At 44.9% G+C, this 17,339-nt stretch overlaps 2 protein-coding genes across 2 annotated transcripts; both read left to right on the forward strand.

Annotated features, from left to right (window-relative positions):
- Positions 1-411: 411 nt before the first annotated feature.
- Positions 412-3,798, forward strand: LOC117050720 (dispanin subfamily A member 2b-like). The gene is made up of 2 exons (XM_033156504.1): positions 412-673; positions 3,096-3,798. The coding sequence occupies exons 1-2, from the start codon at positions 479-481 to the stop codon at positions 3,279-3,281; spliced, it is 381 nt and encodes a 126-aa protein (XP_033012395.1). The 5' UTR covers positions 412-478; the 3' UTR covers positions 3,282-3,798.
- An 8,263-nt stretch (positions 3,799-12,061) lies between these two features.
- LOC117041250 (interferon-induced transmembrane protein 1-like) lies at positions 12,062-14,096 on the forward strand. Its single transcript, XM_033139857.1, has 3 exons — positions 12,062-12,250; positions 13,738-13,926; positions 14,028-14,096. Exons 1-3 carry the CDS (start codon positions 12,062-12,064, stop codon positions 14,094-14,096), a joined length of 447 nt encoding a protein of 148 aa, XP_032995748.1.
- The last annotated feature ends 3,243 nt before the right edge of the window (positions 14,097-17,339 follow it).

Genomic DNA, 17,339 nt, shown 5'->3' on the forward strand with positions numbered 1-17,339 from the left:
GTAGCGCGGATGACATTTGTTGAAAACCTACAGAGATTTCGTTTTGACTCTGAATACAACGCCAGCAGGAACACTAAGCTCAAGAAGAAAAAGCGAAGAGGGTATCTGAGGAGGGGGTACAATAGTACAGGATCCAAAAACGAGGGGTCCACCCGTTCGTTGAATAAAAGGAATCGGGCTCCGTTCTCTCCTTGGTCACTGTTTCTGCGACGCGAAACTTGTTGCAGCTGGAAGAAATTAGTTACGAAGCGAGCCTTGGCAAAGCCCCCAGGTCGGGGGCAGCGTCGCCTCCCACTTCGCGGAATTCGCTCCCCCACCCTCTGCGCTCCTTCCCTTTCGTTTTCTGCGAATCTGGGGGGCAGATTCATCCCCTGGGCGCGTCCTGCCCAATCAGAGCGCGAGAGCCGCGCCCAGCCCCGGGCAGACTCCAGCAGCGCGCCCTCCGCTCGCCGCCGCCACTCGCTGGGGACCTCTCACCATGCAGACCGCCCCGCACCCCGTCGCCATCCACATGCAGCCCCACGACGGCAAAGAGCCGGACGCGCCGCCGTACCCCTACGCCAGAGCAGTCGCGGGCCCGCAACCCCAGGACCATGTGCTGTGGTCCTTGTTCAGCTTCTCGTTCCTGAACGCCTGCTGCCTCGGCTTCGCCGCGCTGGTCTTCTCCATCAAGGTGAGGGGACGCACACGAGAGCTGTTTGACCTTCCTCTCCTCTCCGCTGCCTCCCATCAGTATTATTGACTTCTCCCTTGCACGCCGTTTTGGCTAGGTATAGTTATTTCTTGCTCCCTCCTCCGCCTAACCTGGAGCGCTCCCCTGCTTTGCTGGGGCAGTCCTCTTTATTTCTTCTGCCTCCCTCTTTAGAGTCAGTGCCGCTTTTGGCCACTTTCTTGGCTAGCTTTATACCTTAATCAGCGCCCCCCCACAAGTAGAAATTCAACAGGTGCAGCGTCTCTACAACAACCTGTTTTCTGAAATGTATCACCTGTTGAATTTCTGCCTGCCATGAAGCTTTTATGTAGGCATGACCCTCCCCCCCAAAAAACAAAATGTGTTGATTGTAAGCTAATTCTCAAAGGATTTTCCACCACACCCATTCCCAAGGAAGTTTTAATTCCCATTACTTCATCTAGTTATGGTTTCATTAAGAGAACTGGATAATTGTAGGATGGAAAATCACACGTTTAGGTTTACCACTCATTAGCAGACATTTGCTGCACTCAGAGCTCTAAAACAATGGATAAGCTTGGCACTTCTTCTTTTATTAATAATTAAATATTAAATATATAAGCATATTCATTACTGTTATTTTCTGATGTTCTGTACAGTACAGTTTGAACATAAATCTTCAACAGCAAAAACAAACCAACTTTAGTTCTTAAGACTGTAATATGATGACAGCAATTGCCTTACAATGGTAGCATATTGCTTTAAGACAGAAAGAAAAGAACATCGCAAAAAGCACAGCATGCGAGTAATTGTGTCTCTCATTCTCTGCAGTGTTTGTGAATGTAACGAAGGTTCCACCATGTCCTCATCATGTCCAACAACATATTTTAATGTGCATTTGTTAAATTCTAGAATAGCAGTAGTAATAAATCTACTGTAGCAAAAGGGACAAAGAGGTTTTGTGGCACATGAGAAGCTAACAGGCAGATTTTGGTAGCATGAGGTTCTGTACAGTGTCTGGCTTTCTGGGAACAGCACAACACATGCTTATGATGAAAGTTGAGAAATGTCATGTCAGGATTTGGTCCTTGTTGTCCTTAATATTTGCCAAAATTGTTGGGTGAAACCAAACTGCCTTTGTGGGCCCCTCTTTTCCACATTAAAACTGTATGCATAATAAGTGACCATGTAGTGAGAGGTTGGGCCATATTCTGGCACCCTTATTCTGGCATCCCCAGTGGCGTAGCTAGGGCTTTTACCACCCGGGGCAGTCACTGAGTTTGCCGCGCCTCTCCCCCTTCCTCTCTGACTGTTCTTCCCTTCCCTTCTCTCCTGCTTCCCAAGGGGCCGGGAGGAGCTCAGTTCCCATCACCTCAGACTCCACACCTTCTTCGCTTTACAGTGGCCACTTGGGTTGTGAACGCGATCCGTGCAGGAGGCGCATTTGCAACCCGCTCTGCTGCATCTGCGCACGCATGTGATGCAATTCAGTGCTTCTGTGCTGAACTTGCGCTCCACCGGGCAGGGGCAGGCACGGCGGGCAGCCGGAGGGTGCTGAGGGGCGGGTGGGGATGCCGCCAGCTGTGCTCCACCTCCGCCTCCGCCTGCTCGGCCGAAGTGGCGGCACAGCACTGCCGTCCAGGGAGCCCTGGCTGCAGCGCCAACAGGAGGCTCGCCGACGGCCTCCCCGCGTCCGCAGCCCGAGAAGAGGTGGGTGAGAGCGGCGCTGCTGGTGGGGCTGGAGGGCGCAGGCACCCTCCTCAGGCCGTGGCGCCTTGCGCCAGTAGCCTCAATAGCTAAGACGTCCCTGTTTTCCATTATGAGCTGGGGGAGGTGAAGAAACGAAAGATTTACGCATTTTCCTCCCTGTGCAGCACAGAAACGAAACTTGCTGGTAGCTCTGGGGTGGGAGGGTTTGGGATGGAAATTCCCATCTGTAGACCACAGGCAGTTACACATCGTGCCCCACCAGCTGCAGGTGTCTTCTGTTGCATGTGAGAGAAACTGGGTCTGTGCTTCTCTAAACAGAAGAGACTGATTCAAGAAACAGAGGTAACATGAAAGAGCAGAGCAGCTAGATCACACCAAGCCAACATCCTCCCATTTGCAAATACTGGCACAGGACTGCCAGAATTACTGAGCTAATGTGTGTGAAGTACAGTATTGAGTGCATGTCGCTAGGGAGGAAGGCGACCCGGAACACAGTGGAAATGGCTGCTGATAAAACAGCTACGCAATACCTAGTTGAATCCCATGCCAGAATCTTAATCTAGCATGTATAATCACCATGTTTAAACAACCATGAAAAGTCTGTAGGGGCTTTAGGTATTCAAAGCCTATCCCAATGTATTTTCAGTGTTAATTCTCATTGTTCTTTTTATTTTTTAATTCTCTTTTCTCTCCCACCCGTACCTGCCACTTTCAGTCAAGGGATCGCAAAGTTGTTGGAGATCCTGAAGGTGCAGCTACCTATGGCAGGACCTCCAAGTGTCTGAACATCGCTGCTCTGATAGTGAGCATCATAATATTCACCATCGCCATCGCCATCATTATTACCTCCGCAGCAGCTCTCCAAGTACAATTCCAAGAGATGATGAAGAAACACCACTAATTGTAGTGTTGGCTCAGTGGCAAATTGAGAAGGCAGAATATTTCCCCCAGCATTATAGCATTGCTTGTAAGCTTTGGCTTGCTTTTGCTTCTCTGAGTGTACCCAATCTAATCATCCACTTGCAAGGAAGGAGGCATTCCACACAGCACCTGGTACTTATGGAGATGAAGAGAGGTCAAGGCATGTTTGCCTGCAAAGATGACTAGATGACCCTCAGGTCCGTTCCAACTCCACAATTCTGTGATTCTATGAAAGATGGAGGAGAGACTCAGATGTCATCTTGAAATTCACCATCTAGTTTAAGATGCTTATTGAGAAACGTTTGTTTGATGCTCTTTGTTCAAGATCTGGATTCTTGGCCTTCCTTCATCCTGTTGCTCATGAAATTTAATTAATGAAATGGACTTTTCCAGTTCAACAGGTTTCTCGCTCAAGATGTGTACTGCAGCTTTTCTGTATTGAAACATGAAGTCTGGGGTGAATTCTGAGCAAATAAAAGTATGCCTACCTTATTCTGAATCAATTGTTTTCTTCTTGGTTTAAAACCTAAAACATTGAGGGTCCCCTTTTCTAGGATTCTTCAATATTATGGTCTCATGGGCCAGACTGGATGCAACATGTAGATTTATGTAATATTCTGATGACTTTTTACATGAATAAAAAAAATTAAGCTGGGAGGTCAGTCATTTAAGGGATCCAAATATTCATAGATTCATTAAACTTTTATATATGGGTCTACTTAAGTCTCTTGGAAACACACACATTACATCTTTTAATTAAAATGGTCCTAGGTGTAAGAATTAGCATTGCCGACTGTGTATCTTCAGCCTAGAATTAAACCACAGGGGAAAGCACACACTCTCATGACAACAGTGTGCAGATGATGCCTTCTGTCTAAAAAGAATCACCCCATGAGAGAAATGTGCATGTTGGGAGAAGCTTGCTCATTTCTTCTCTTGTATACCTCCTTAGGGGATCATGCCTTAGTAGCTGAGAAACATTTGTGTTGTTACGCCATCAACATATAGGCAACTCCAAATTTACCGGGGGGGGGGGGAGCATTCCAAGCCATCAGAAGTTTTAAGTGAAATCATGTTCATTTGAAGCACCATTGAAAAAGCCTGCAAACACCCCATTCTGCCCCTTTACATGACATTTTTGGGTCACTTCTGGGTTCGGCGTGATAACGTGCGCGCACACATATCAGTCGCCTAAAACGGTCACTGCTTGTATATGGTGCTTTACAGAGAAGACATGTTCTTGCTCCAAGGGGCTTACAATCCTAAATGTTGCCTTCTAATGACCTCTCACTGCCTCAGTGCTGGCAGTCTTTCAAATTTTTAGGGGGCCTGGTGCTATGTTTATTTGTGCTTATAATTTGATGATTGCCAGATGCTGTTTCCGGTAGCAGCAGCTATCATTCCACTTTGTTAGAAAGCTTTTGAGAACTTTCCTCTTCTTTAGGGAACGGGAAATGGTTGACCTCCGAATGTTGGATTTTGAGATTACAGTACTAGGTATGTGTCCAAAGCCAAGTGTGCACCCCACCGCTTTGAGACAGTCTTTAAACCTCTTTTGTTGACCCACCAGCATTATGCTTTCCATTTTTAAGTTTGGAATAGAGTAGTTGCTTTGGAAGACAATAATCTGGGATCCGCACAACATGACCAGTCAAACGAAGTTGATGTTGAAGAATCATTGCTTCAACACTGGTGATCTTTGCTTCATCCAGTGCACTGATATTAATTTGCCTGTCTTCCCAAGTGATGTGCACGTGTGGGTCCAGAATTGGCCTCCACAGTCACTTACAGACTCATTGTTAATACCGTGTTTATGGAAGACAATCTTACTCGGCTACGAGTGATCGCCAAAGAAGAAGAGGACCCCACTGCTCATACATACATACACACACACACACACACACTACCAAGAGGTTTAGGAGCTTCTGCTTTAAATATATGGCATGTACACAGCCTTATTTAGACCTCTTTATCCTGGCTTTTCACACATGAGATGTATATTTTTGGGACCCATCTTATTTCTGTGATTTTAAGTTGTTTCAAACTATTTAGTGATCTGTTTTAAGCGTGCCCTGCCCTGGGACATTAGGATGAAGGGTAGGTACCAGTAAATATAGTGGTGGTGGTGGTGATGGTGCTGATGATAAATGATAAATCAAATAAAGAGATTATAGTTGCTAAACAACAGGCAGAAAAATGATTAAGGGGTTCACCAAGATGCTCAGCAGTTTTCAAATGGTCTGTGAATGGAAAGTTTGGAAATCACTGTTGTTGACAAAGCAACATCTGGGAGATCCTTGGCCACCGCTTGATCCCAGAACGGAAAGGGGGAGTGGAGACCCACAGATAGCCAGAAGCTGCAGGAAAATAATAGAAGCCATTGCAGCAGCTGCTCGCCTCCCAATTCCGGGATGCACAAAGCAAGTCCATCGCGTGGTGAGCAGGCTCTCCCCAAAAAACTTTCCTGCGCACCCCAGGGGTTCCCGAGGAATGAGCACAGCGAGGGGGAGGCAGGGGACAAACCCCCCAATCCAAATCAATATAAATATGAGGTTCTGCACCCCCTAACAAATGTGCCCCCACAACAAAAATCCTAGCTACACCCATATCCCAAGGTGTTTTGCCACAGCATATTACGGACCCACGTAGCATAGATTACACTTGCTCGAAGCCTACAGAGATTTCCTTTCCACTCTGAAGACAAGCTAGCAGGAACACCAAGCCGATAGTAAAGGATCAGAAAAGGAGGGGTGCACATCGCCACCTGCTTGTTGAATACAATAAGGTGGGTTCAGTTTCCTCCGTTTCTACTTGCTGTAACTGGAAGAAAGTGGCTTCCAAGCGGGCTCAGCCTCTGCGCGCGCAATTTCGTCCCCCTCCCTCCATCGCTGTGCTCCTTTGGTTTCGTCTTCTCCAAAATAGGCTCAGGGTAGCGCCCGTCACAGCCCGAAGGCGGGGCGGGACCTATTTCCTCTGTCTCCCATCCTAGGCTCACTACCACTTTGGGTTCATTTCTCGGCAGGCTTTATACCTCTGTTGGTTCATTGTTGTTGTTGTTCAGTTGTGTCCGACTCTTCGTGATTCCATGGACCAGAGCACGCCAGGCACGCCTATCCTTCACTGCCTCCCGCAGTTTGGCCAAACTCATGTTAGTAGCTTCGAGAACACTGTCCAACCATCTCATCTTCTGTCGTCCCCTTCTCCTTGTGCCCTCCATCTTTCCCAAAATCAGGGTCTTTTCCAGGGAGTCTTCTCTTCTCATGAGGTGGCCAAAGTACTGGAGCCTCAACTTCAGGATCTGTCCTTCTAGTGAGCACTCAGAGCCGATTTCCTTGAGAATGGATAGGTTTGATCTTCTTGCAGTCCATGGGACTCTCAAGAGTCTCCTCCAGCACCATAATTCAAAAGCATCAATTCTTCGGCGATCAGCCTTCTTGATGGTCCAGCTCTCACTTCCGTACATTACTACTGGGAAAACCATAGCTTTAACTATACAGACCTTTGTCAGCAAGGTGATGTCTTTGCTTTTTAAGATGCTGTCTATGTTTGTCATTGCTTTTCTCCCAAGAAGCAGGCGTCTTCTAATTTCGTGACTGCTGTCACCATCTGCAGTGATCATGGAACCCAAGAAAGTGAAATCTCTCACTGCCTCCATTTCTTCCCCTTCTATTTGCCAGGAGGTGATGGGACCAGTGGCCATGATCTTAGTTTTTTTGATGTTGAGCTTCAGACCATATTTTGCGCTTTCCTCTTTCACCCTCATTAAAAGGTTCTTCAATTCCTCCCCACTTTCTGCCATCAAGGTTGTATCATCAGCATATCTGAGGTTGTTGATATTTTTTCCGGCAATCTTAATTCCGGTTTGGGATTCATCCAGCCCAGCCTTTCGCATGATGAATTCTGCATATAAGTTAAATAAGCAGGGAGACAATATACAGCCTTGTCGTACTCCTTTCCCAATTTTGAACCAATCAGTTATTCCATATCCAGTTCTAACTGTAGCTTCTTGTCCCACATAGAGATTTCTCAGGAGACGGATGAGGTGATCAGGCACTCCCATTTCTTTAAGAACTTGCCATAGTTTGCTGTGGTTGACACAGTCAAATGCTTTTGCGTAGTCAATGAAGCAGAAGTAGATGTTTTTCTTGAACTCTCTAGCTTTCTCCATAGTTCAGCGCATGTTTGCAATTTGGTCTCTGGTTCCTCTGCCCCTTCGAAATCCAGCTTGCACTTCTGGGAGTTCTCGGTCCACATACTGCTTAAGCCTGCCTTGTAGAATTTTAAGCATAACCTTGCCAGCGTGTGAAATGAGTGCAATTGTGTGGTAGTTACAGCATTCTTTGGCACTGCCCTTCTTTGGGATTGGGATGTAGACTGATCTTCTCCAATCCTCTGGCCACTGCTGAGTTTTCCAAACTTGTTGGCATATTGAGTGTAGCACCTTAACAGCATCATCTTTTAGGATTTTAAATAGTTCAGCTGGAATATCATCACTTCCACTGGCCTTGTTGTTAGCAAGGCTTTCTAAGGCCCATTTGACTTCACTCTCCAGGATGTCTGGCTCAAGGTCAGCAACCACACTACCTGGGGTGTATGAGACCTCCATATCTTTCTGGTATAGTTCCTCTGTGTATTCTTGCCACCTCTTCTTGATGTCTTCTGCTTCTGTTAGGTCCTTTCCACTTTTGTCCTTAATTGTGGTAATCTTTGTACGAAATGTTCCTTTCATATCTCCAATTTTCTTGAACAGATCTCTGGTTTTTCCCATTCTGTTATTTTCCTCTATTTCTTTGCATTGCTCGTTTAGAAAGGCCCTCTTGTCTCTCCTTGCTATTCTTTGGAAATCTGCATTCAATTTCCTGTATCTTTCACTATCTCCCTCGCATTTTGCTTGCCTTCTCTCCCCCGCTATTTGTAAGGCCTCATTGGACAGCCACTTTGCTTTCTTGCATTTCTTTTTCATTGGGATGGTTTTCGTTGCTGCCTCCTGTATAATGTTACGAGCCTCCATCCACAGTTCTTCAGGCACTCTATCCACCAAATCTAGGTCCTTAAACCTGTTCTTCACTTCAACTGTGTATTCATAAGGAATTTGATTTAGATTGTATCTTACTGACCCAGTGGTTTTTCCTACTTTCTTCAGTTTAAGCTGGAATTTTGCTATAAGAAGCTGATGATCAGAGCCACAGTCAGCTCCAGGTCTTGTTTTTGCTGAGTGTATAGAGCTTCTCCATCTTTGGCTGCAGAGAATATAATCAATCTGATTTCGATGTTGCCCATCTGGTGATATCCATGTGTAGAGTCGTCTCTTGTGTTGTTGGAAAAGAGTGTTTGTGATGACCAGCTTGTTCTCCTGACAGACCTATATTAGCCTTTGCCCTGCTTCGTTTTGAATTCCAAGGCCAAACTTGCCAGTTGTTCCTTTTATCTCTTGACTCCCTACTTTAGCATTCCAATCCCCTATAATGAGAAGAACATCCTTCTTTGGTGTCATTTCTATAAGGTGTTGTAAGTCTTCATAGAATTGGTCAATTTCAGTTTCTTCAGCACTGGTAGTTGGTGCATAAACTTGGATTACAGTGATGTTAAAAGGTCTGCCTTGGATTCGTATTGAGATCATTCTATCATTTTTGAAATTGCATCCCAGGACAGCTTTCGCCACTCTTTTGTTGACTATGAGGGCCACTCCATTTCTTTTACGGGATTCCTGCCCACAGTAGTAGATGTGATAGTCATCCGAACTGAATTCGCCCATTCCCGTCCATTTTAGTTCACTGATGCCTAGGATGTCAATGTTTATTCTTGCCATCTCATTTGTTGGTTCATTAGACTGGTTGAATAATAATAATAATAATAATAATAATAATAATAATAATAATTTTATTTATTTTATTATACCCCACCCATCTGGCTGGGTTTCCCCTGCCACTCTGGGCTGCTTACAGCATATATAAAACATAGTAAATTATCAAACATTAGAAACTTCCTGATTCAGGAAGTTGAAGTTCAACAGATGCAGGTTCCCAACAGTTTGTTTTAAGGAACACTTTTGTTGAATTTCTGTCCGCCATACAGCTCCAGTATACACATGAGCCCTGAAAAGTGTCAACTCTTAACAAGCACTTAAAGGATTGTCCTCCACCATCCTCTTTCCTTTGAAGTTTCCCCAGAAACCCGAAAGTACATTATGAAAACTTGTACACCATGCTTATAACAGGATACAGTGGTACCTCAGGTTACAAACGCTTCGGGTTACAAACACTTCGGGTTACAAACTCCGCTAACCTGGAAGTAGTACCTCAGGTTGCGAACTTTGCCTCAGGATGAGAAAGGAAATCGCGTGGTGGCGGCACAGCGGCAGCAAGAGGCCCCATTAGGGAAAGCGCGCCTCAGGTTAAGAACGGTTTCGGGTTAAGAATGGACCTCCGGAACAAATTAAGTTTTTAACTCGAGGTACCACTGTACATCTGTAAAATGTGTTCTTATTCAGTGATCCACAAGTTAGCAGAAAAACCTTCAGAACTGGTCTTTGGTTTTCTGGAGTATTTGTGAACAAATTAAAGCACCGCCATTCTCCAGCAAACGTGCCTTCATATTTTGTTCCTCTTCTTGCCACTCTCAATTTGTGCATCAGTTTTTCTGTACAGGCAATACACCATACTTTCTTGTACTAAGCATTCAGGTTCGTAGCTTTTAAGTTCAACATTGTATAAGTCTTTTCTTTCAGAATGACTGAAATGCTATTTTAAGGCAAGCTTATAAAGTATTGCAATAGCTGTTTGTTCTCAAAATGTTTTCTAATAATGGATTGATGCCATGGAATAACAAATACTAAACAAATCTACAGGATGGGGCAATCACAGTTCCTATATTACAGAGGTGATGGCTGTCAAGCCTCCGCTTAAAGACCTCCAAAGAAGGAGACTCCACCACACTCCTTGGCAGCAAATTCCACTGTCGAACAGCTCTTACTGTCAGGAAGTTCTTCCTAATGTTTAGGTGGAATCTTCTTTCTTGCAGTTTGAATCCATTGCCCCGTGTCCGCTTCTCTGGAGCAGCAGAAAACAACCTTTCTCCCTCCTCTATATGACATCCTTTTATATATTTGAACATGGCTATCATATCACCCCTTAACCTTCTCTTCTCCAGGCTAAACATACCCAGCTCCCTAAGCCGTTCCTCATAAGGCATCGTTTCCAGACCTTTGACCATTTTGGTAGCCCTCCTCTGGACACGTTCCAGCTTGTCAGTATCCTTCTTGAACTGTGGTGCCCAGAACTGGACACAGTATTCCAGGTGAGGTCTGACCCGAGAGGAATACAGTGGTACTATTACTTCCCTTGATCTAGATGCTATACTCCTATTGATGCAGCCCAGAATTGCATTGGTTTTCTTAGCTGCTGCATCACACTGTTGACTCATGTCAAGTTTGTGGTCTACCAAGACTCCTAGATCCTTTTCACATGTACTGCTCTCAAGCCAGGTGCCACCCATCCTGTATTTGTGCCTTTCATTATTATTTTTTTGCCCAAGTGTAGTACTTTACATTTCTCCCTGTTAAAATTTATCTTGTTTGCTTTGGCCCAGTTCTCTAATCTGTTACGGTCATTTTGAAGTGTGATCCTGTCCTCTGGGGTATTAGCCACCCCTCTCAATTTGGTGTCATCTGCAAACTTGATCAGGATGCCCTCAAGCCCATCATCTAAGTCATTGATAAAGATATTGAATAAGACTGGGCACAAGACAGAACCCTGTGGCACCCCACTAGTCACTTCTCTCCAGGATGAAGAGGAGCCATTCATGAGCACCCTTTGGGTTTGGTCAGTCAGCCAGTTACAAATCCACTGAATGGTAGCATTGTCTAGCCCGCATTTTACCAGCTTCTTTACAAGAATATCATGGGGCACCTTGTCAAAGGCCTTGCTGAAATCAAGATAGGCTACATCCACAGCGTTCCCTTCATCTACCAGGCTTGTAATTCTGTCAAAAAATGAGATCAGATTGGTCTGACATGACTTATTTTTCAGAAACCCATGCTGACTTTTAGTGATCACAGCGTTCCTTTTTAGGGAGCAGGCTAGCAGGCGGGGTCCATTACTTACATCATAGGAGCCTACACAACACAAAACACTGTTGCTGTATGCAGGTTTTATTTTATTAGGTTTTTATCTTATATTTTGGAAATGTACATCCAGTTTTTCCACCTTTAAATTTTTTGGGGGGCCCCAAGAGAGTGGGGCCCTAAGCTATACTGCAGCTTGTTTAGCTTATATGTAAATCCGGCACTGCCTGTCTCTATAGGAATATAATTCCCCCTTTACTTTCTGACGGTAGTTCTCAAACCCCCCCCCCCTTTTTTTTTTAACACTACGCTAAAAGCTTGCTGGAGAATTACCAGTGTGTGAGATACACGGCGGTTCATTTTCTTTAGGCTGCTGCTAGACAGCGGGCGGGATAAGAACTCGAGCCTCCCCAGGTCGCGTGGCCCCGGGACCGCCGCTGGCGCTGAGCTTCTCCTGCGGCTGTGGGAACAAACCCACCTTCCTTCCCGGGATATACAGTATATCCATTGCCCTGTTCGCCCTGCTCCGCTCCCGTTTTCGAGGAGCAGGATAGAGGCCCCAGCTCCGTGCGCCAGAGGCCGCGCCTGACTAATCAGAGGCCGAGGAGACCCTCCCTCACCCTCGCGAGCGGCGGGAATCCTCCTCTTCCTCCTCTTTCTCAGCTGTCTCCCGCCAGCACTAGCCGCTCTCGGCCACCATGGAGCTGGAAAGTGCCATAGAACTGAGGCCCTACAGCGTCGAGATGATCGGCCCCGAAACCATCACGATCTGCCCTTACCCGTTCGTCGTCGAGCAGCCCAAGGACCACGTGCTCTGGTCGCTGTGGAACTACTCCTTCATGAACGCCTGCTGCCTTGGCTTCGGGGCCCTCGTCTACTCCATCAAGGTGAAGGCGCCAAGAAAAGGCGGGAAAGATCCGCCAGTAAATCCTCCGGCCGTGTGCCCTCCTCACCCCTCACTTTAGTTTCCGCCGACGCCGCCCCCCTCGAAATGGCTGGGCAATATTTTTGTCTGACCCAGAATATATTGTACACCCCGGTTCTTGCTTCGTTTCCTGCCCTTTCTAGGACAACCCCTCGCTTTCCTCCACCCTTGAAAATGCCCTCCAATCCCTCTTACTGCCTTAGTTATTAAGATACAGTCTTGGGCACCGTTTGCAGGATTGATAGTTAATGTCTGCAGGGGTCTCCAGCTGTGGCACCTGTGGGCACAATGAAACCTTTGAAGTATTTTCTGGTGCCTTCAATGCCGCTGAGGCTCTCCCCGCTTACTGCCTCCTTCATCATAAGGTGGTAGTGTGATGGTGAGGGTTACTGTTTTCTCCTATGAAAGTACATTTGATGGAGGAAATTGGAAGCTTGACACTCTCACTTCCTCTTTCAGCTATACCGTACAGTATTTTTTTTCAAGGCTCAGAGTAATTTTACTAGATACAACTTTTTACACAGATCCCTTGGGAAAGTGAAGTGTGTGCATTGTTTGTGTGCATATCTGTGTTCTGAGAAGTGAGAACAGATGTTCTTGAAATGGTAGAATTTTTTTTAAAAAATGGTAGAATTTGTTTCTAGGTTCCTCTTCAAACAATGATCACCTTGTTTCCTTTGACTAAACTGTAAAGATCACAGATCCAGTGGTCTCTGGATCTGAGACACATAATCTTATAGATCTCAACTTTTAATTCTTTTTTTTATATATACAAGGAATCACCTTAAAACCACCATCAAATCATTGGTCACCTCTGTGCCCATAGATATAGTCTGAGATTTGTGGGTGGTTTTGTTGTCATCGTATGCAAAAATCATGAGGCTCTATGTTTTGAATAAATGTTTTTTGAAGTAATGGGAAGCAACACACCTGTGATTTTTACTGTTCAGTCTGTCAGTGTAAACTTTAATCATGGGGGTTGGGGTTTGTGTGGCTTGTATAAAATAATGCACATTCAAGAGCATCCATTTAAAATTCACTGGATTTGATTTTTGCTCATGAAAAAGTAAAGTGAATGTGCAGGTGGGCACGTGTGCTTCTGTCTGTCTTGGGAGAGAAAAAGAAAACAGGAGTTGGTTCTTATTAGTCTCAACATTCCAAATACTTCCTTGGGCCTAGGTGGGTTGGTGGGCTCTCATTAAAAGAATATGAATGAAGACAGATGAAGCTGAGGCTAGAATAGGATGCAACCTTTTGGGAAGCAGGGACTTTCATTTTGCATAATCCTTTGGTCGCTAATAGCACTGAACAGGAAACACTAGATTCGATTATGATTACACAACAGACATGGAAAGTCCATTTGAGCTTTAGGTGTTGTAAGCATGTGCAAATGTTTCCAATGTTAATTCTCATGTGTTTGTTTGTTTGTAAAAATTCTCTCCCCTTTAGGCAAGGGATTGCAAAGTCGCTGGAAATGCTGAAGATGCAACTAGATATGGCAAGAAAGCCAAGATTATGAATATCGTTGCAATGGTTCTGGGTATCTTGTTGTTCCTTTTGATCTGTGGCCTGATTGCCAGTGTTTTAATAGCTTTACAAGGAAGAGTCAAGAAGTTGTTTGATGAATACAAAGCGAACGTGGGTATTTTCGGATCCGGATCAGGGGGAGGAGGGAGTGGATCTGGTTAACCCTAAACAAATCTGTAAGCACTGGCTATCCTTTCTTCTGCTTGTGACAGTGCCTGCCCTGCTCGTTCATTTGCCAAGGCATGAAACCTTCTGCAAAGCAGTACTACTCGCATTTATGAAGATGTACTGCCACTGATTGCCTACCATCCAGTTTGAGATGTTTATTGAAAAAAATGCAGTGCTTTTATGAGCAGTGATTCCTCTGTCCCAAGCTCTGGATTTGCAGCATTTCCAGTTCTGTTACTCATGGAAAATGCCATACTCATTTGGTTTTTCAGTATTTTGGCAAGTTTCCCATTCAGTTATGTGTATTAGAGTTTTCCTTTATTGAAATTTTACATTTGATGTGAATTCTAAGAAAATAAAACATATTTTGTTATTCCATGTAAAGTTACTCTGTTAGTCACCCAGTAGAGGGGCATCTTTTCAAACTGGCAGGCTGTTGAGCTCCACCAAGACCCAGCCAGCTCCTCTTCCAATGACTGTCTCCTCCATTGAAAATGAGGCTTTCACACTACTTCCCAAGGCCTGTGGAATTGGACAGAGCTCTGGCAGGAAGAAAGAGAATGCCAAACAGTGAAGAAACAACCATGTAGTGTGGTTGGTTTTGCTGCTCATTTGGTTTTTCCGCTTGTTCACTTGTCCAGGTAAGAGGGTACTGCTAGTTTGGCCCAGTTCAGTTAACTTGTTGCTTGTTGAAATCCAGCCCAGCACTGGAAAAGGATGAGAGGAATTACCACTTCTCCCTCTCCCTCTGACTACACAATGTTGGCCAGATGGGAAGCTTGCTAACTTGACATGTGAAGGAGGTGGGACAAAAGGAATTACCGTACTCAGAAATCCAGCAAAGATGAGGATAGCAAAGTTTTGGTGCTGGCATGTGCCTGGAAAACTCTGATGAAGAGATGGACAGAGGAGATTATAGGGCTGGATGGGAAGGTGAGAAGTGGGACACACAATCTATTTGGGAACTCTTCAAATACAGTCCACTCTCTTTTTTGGAAATTATTCTCGTTTTATTTCTGCGAGGCCAAGAGGTGGGTCTTATCATCTGGACAGCCCAGGACATCCATGCACACTGCCCAGGTTTGTGTCCTAGGGAGGTTACTTCAATGCTGCTAACACAGCAGTTTGACTTCATCCTCAGAGGCACACTCCATTGTCTCTTGAGAAAGACAGATGCCAACAACAAGAACAAGAGTACCTAGGAAGCTAGTGTTGAGTGTGAAAAATGGGATCTTTATTCCCTCTATATTAATTTGTTTGAATGAGAACAGGAATAGTGTCTGAAGAGTCAGAACCACACCAGAGAAAATCAATTTAATAATTGACAAATGGTGAAAATTTGTAGATATTCATTAAAGACAGTGAAGCTGTTGTATCAAACAAAGACATGTTGCATTAAAGGCCAAGTCTGTGAACATTTAATAAATTTTGTTACTGTTGTATTAAAGTATAATATCTGAAGCACCTACAATATGGCTACAAGTACATGATAAAAGAGTTAATGAAATATAAAGCTAAGTATATTAGGAGATCCTAATATGAGAGCAATCAGTGCAGCTTTACTTCTTACAGTCTCCTGTTCAGTATTAATGTGCTATAAAGAGTTAAATGAATTATTCCAAAGAAAGCAATTACTTCAGTTAGTTATTAGCTACATTTAATTCCCAGCATAAAATAAATTATATCTACAGTGGAAAGTCCAGAATTCTCAAGTAGTATTCCAGATAAGAAACAAAAAGTCCAACACTTTCAAACAAAAGTCTATTAGTAAAATTAGTATTACCAAGGGGCAAAAGAAAATTTTCAATTAGAAAGGATATAATAGAAGTCTAGTCATGGGTGTAGCCCAGGGTTTTTTTTCAGCCAGAACACACTGGCAGACCCTGGATGGGAGTTGGTGTGGCACATGTTTTTGGCGCTTTTTAAGGTAGCCAGATGTGGCACATGTTTTTGGTGCCCACCCCCAAAGTTCAACAACTTTGGAACTGCCACCCTTAAATCAAGTAAATAAATAAAAACACATAACTAACTGACCAATTGCATCACAGATAGCTTGGTTCTGTGCCCCCCAACTTTGGCTACACCCATGAGTCTAGTCAAGAGTTTTGGGCAAGATCTCTGAAAATTGTCGTTGGAAGGAAGTAGTTTGTGACAGATTCTTGGCCATGAAAACAGAAAAGCTGCAAAATTAAGAAAAGCGTGAAGATCTTGGATGGAAAATCAAAGAAGACATTGGTCAACATCAGAACCCCCAACAAATAGGGAAACATTGCGTGTCCAAGAGTGTGTGAAAAAGTACTTGAAAGCAAATAATTCCTTTCCTAAGTGTCTCTCCATAAAAGTTATCTTCTCACCAATGCAAGGACAACTAATCATAGTCCAAAACATTGATTGCATTCTGACTGATTCTCTCTAGTTGTCCCCTAATTTTCCACTCTTTAAAATGTTGTCCTCTATTAATTTATGATTTTAAAGCAAGATCCTAGATCTTATTTTTCTTTCTTTTAATCTGATCAGTGGTGCCATTATCAACAGACCATTGGGAAGAAGTCTGAGGCCCCATAGCCCCAATGGCCACCTGTGTAGCAACCACTGCCAGTACCTGGGGGGGGGGAGGGCGTGCACACCCACCCACACCATGGGGGTGGGGCACACCGCCTGAGCTCTGCCTTATTATTTTTTTAATGATGGACTGACTGATTGATTATGTGAACTCTGAACTTCTGTCTAGTTCAGATGACAACTTTGAGCTAGGCGAGTGGCGCTGTGGGTTAAACCACAGAGCCTAGGGCTTGCTGATCAGAAGGTCAGCGGTTCGAATCCCCGTGACAGGGTGAGCTCCCGTTGCTCGGTCCCTGCTCCTGCCCACCTAGCAGTTCAAAAGCACGTCAAAGTGCAAGTAGATAAATAGGCACCGCTCCAGCGGGAAGGTAAACGGCGTTTCCGTGCACTGCTCTGGTTCACCAGAAGTGGCTTAGTCATGATGGCCACATGACACGGAAGCTGTACGCTTGCTCCCTTGGCCAGTAACACGAGATGAGCACCGCAACCCCAGAGTCAGACATGACTGGACCTAATGGTCAGGGGTCCCTTTACCTTTACGAACTTATAAGCCTCATTTTTTTCTCCAAATTCCAACAGTGAAAAGTTAAGTGCGGCTTATATTCGCGACCATACAGTATGCAGCCAGGAGTGTGGGGCAAACAGCGCCTGGAGCGCAGGAAAGCGGCGCCCACCTCACGCGTAGTCCCCCATCCTCCCCGTCAAGGCTGTGAAGGGAGAGAGCAGGGAAGGGGAAAGGCCACCAACAACACAGCAGCACCCCCCCCCCCCGGCAGTATGCAGCCAGGAGCAAC

The sequence above is a fragment of the Lacerta agilis genome, chromosome 1 (genome assembly GCF_009819535.1).
Source record: "Lacerta agilis isolate rLacAgi1 chromosome 1, rLacAgi1.pri, whole genome shotgun sequence".
Lineage (NCBI taxonomy): Eukaryota > Metazoa > Chordata > Lepidosauria > Squamata > Lacertidae > Lacerta > Lacerta agilis.

What these genes read in the sequence shown, in the direction of transcription:
- LOC117050720 (XM_033156504.1), top strand. Translation starts at nt 479, where the DNA reads ATGCAGACCGCCCCGCACCCCGTCGCCATCCACATGCAGCCCCACGAC. An exon ending in CGCTGGTCTTCTCCATCAAG is followed by an intron (nt 674 to 3,095) that starts GTGAGGGGACGC and finishes TGCCACTTTCAG; the next exon opens with TCAAGGGATCGCAAAGTTGT.
- LOC117041250 (XM_033139857.1), top strand. Translation starts at nt 12,062, where the DNA reads ATGGAGCTGGAAAGTGCCATAGAACTGAGGCCCTACAGCGTCGAGATG. An exon ending in CCCTCGTCTACTCCATCAAG is followed by an intron (nt 12,251 to 13,737) that starts GTGAAGGCGCCA and finishes TCTCCCCTTTAG; the next exon opens with GCAAGGGATTGCAAAGTCGC. An exon ending in TTGATGAATACAAAGCGAAC is followed by an intron (nt 13,927 to 14,027) that starts GTGGGTATTTTC and finishes TGCTTGTGACAG; the next exon opens with TGCCTGCCCTGCTCGTTCAT.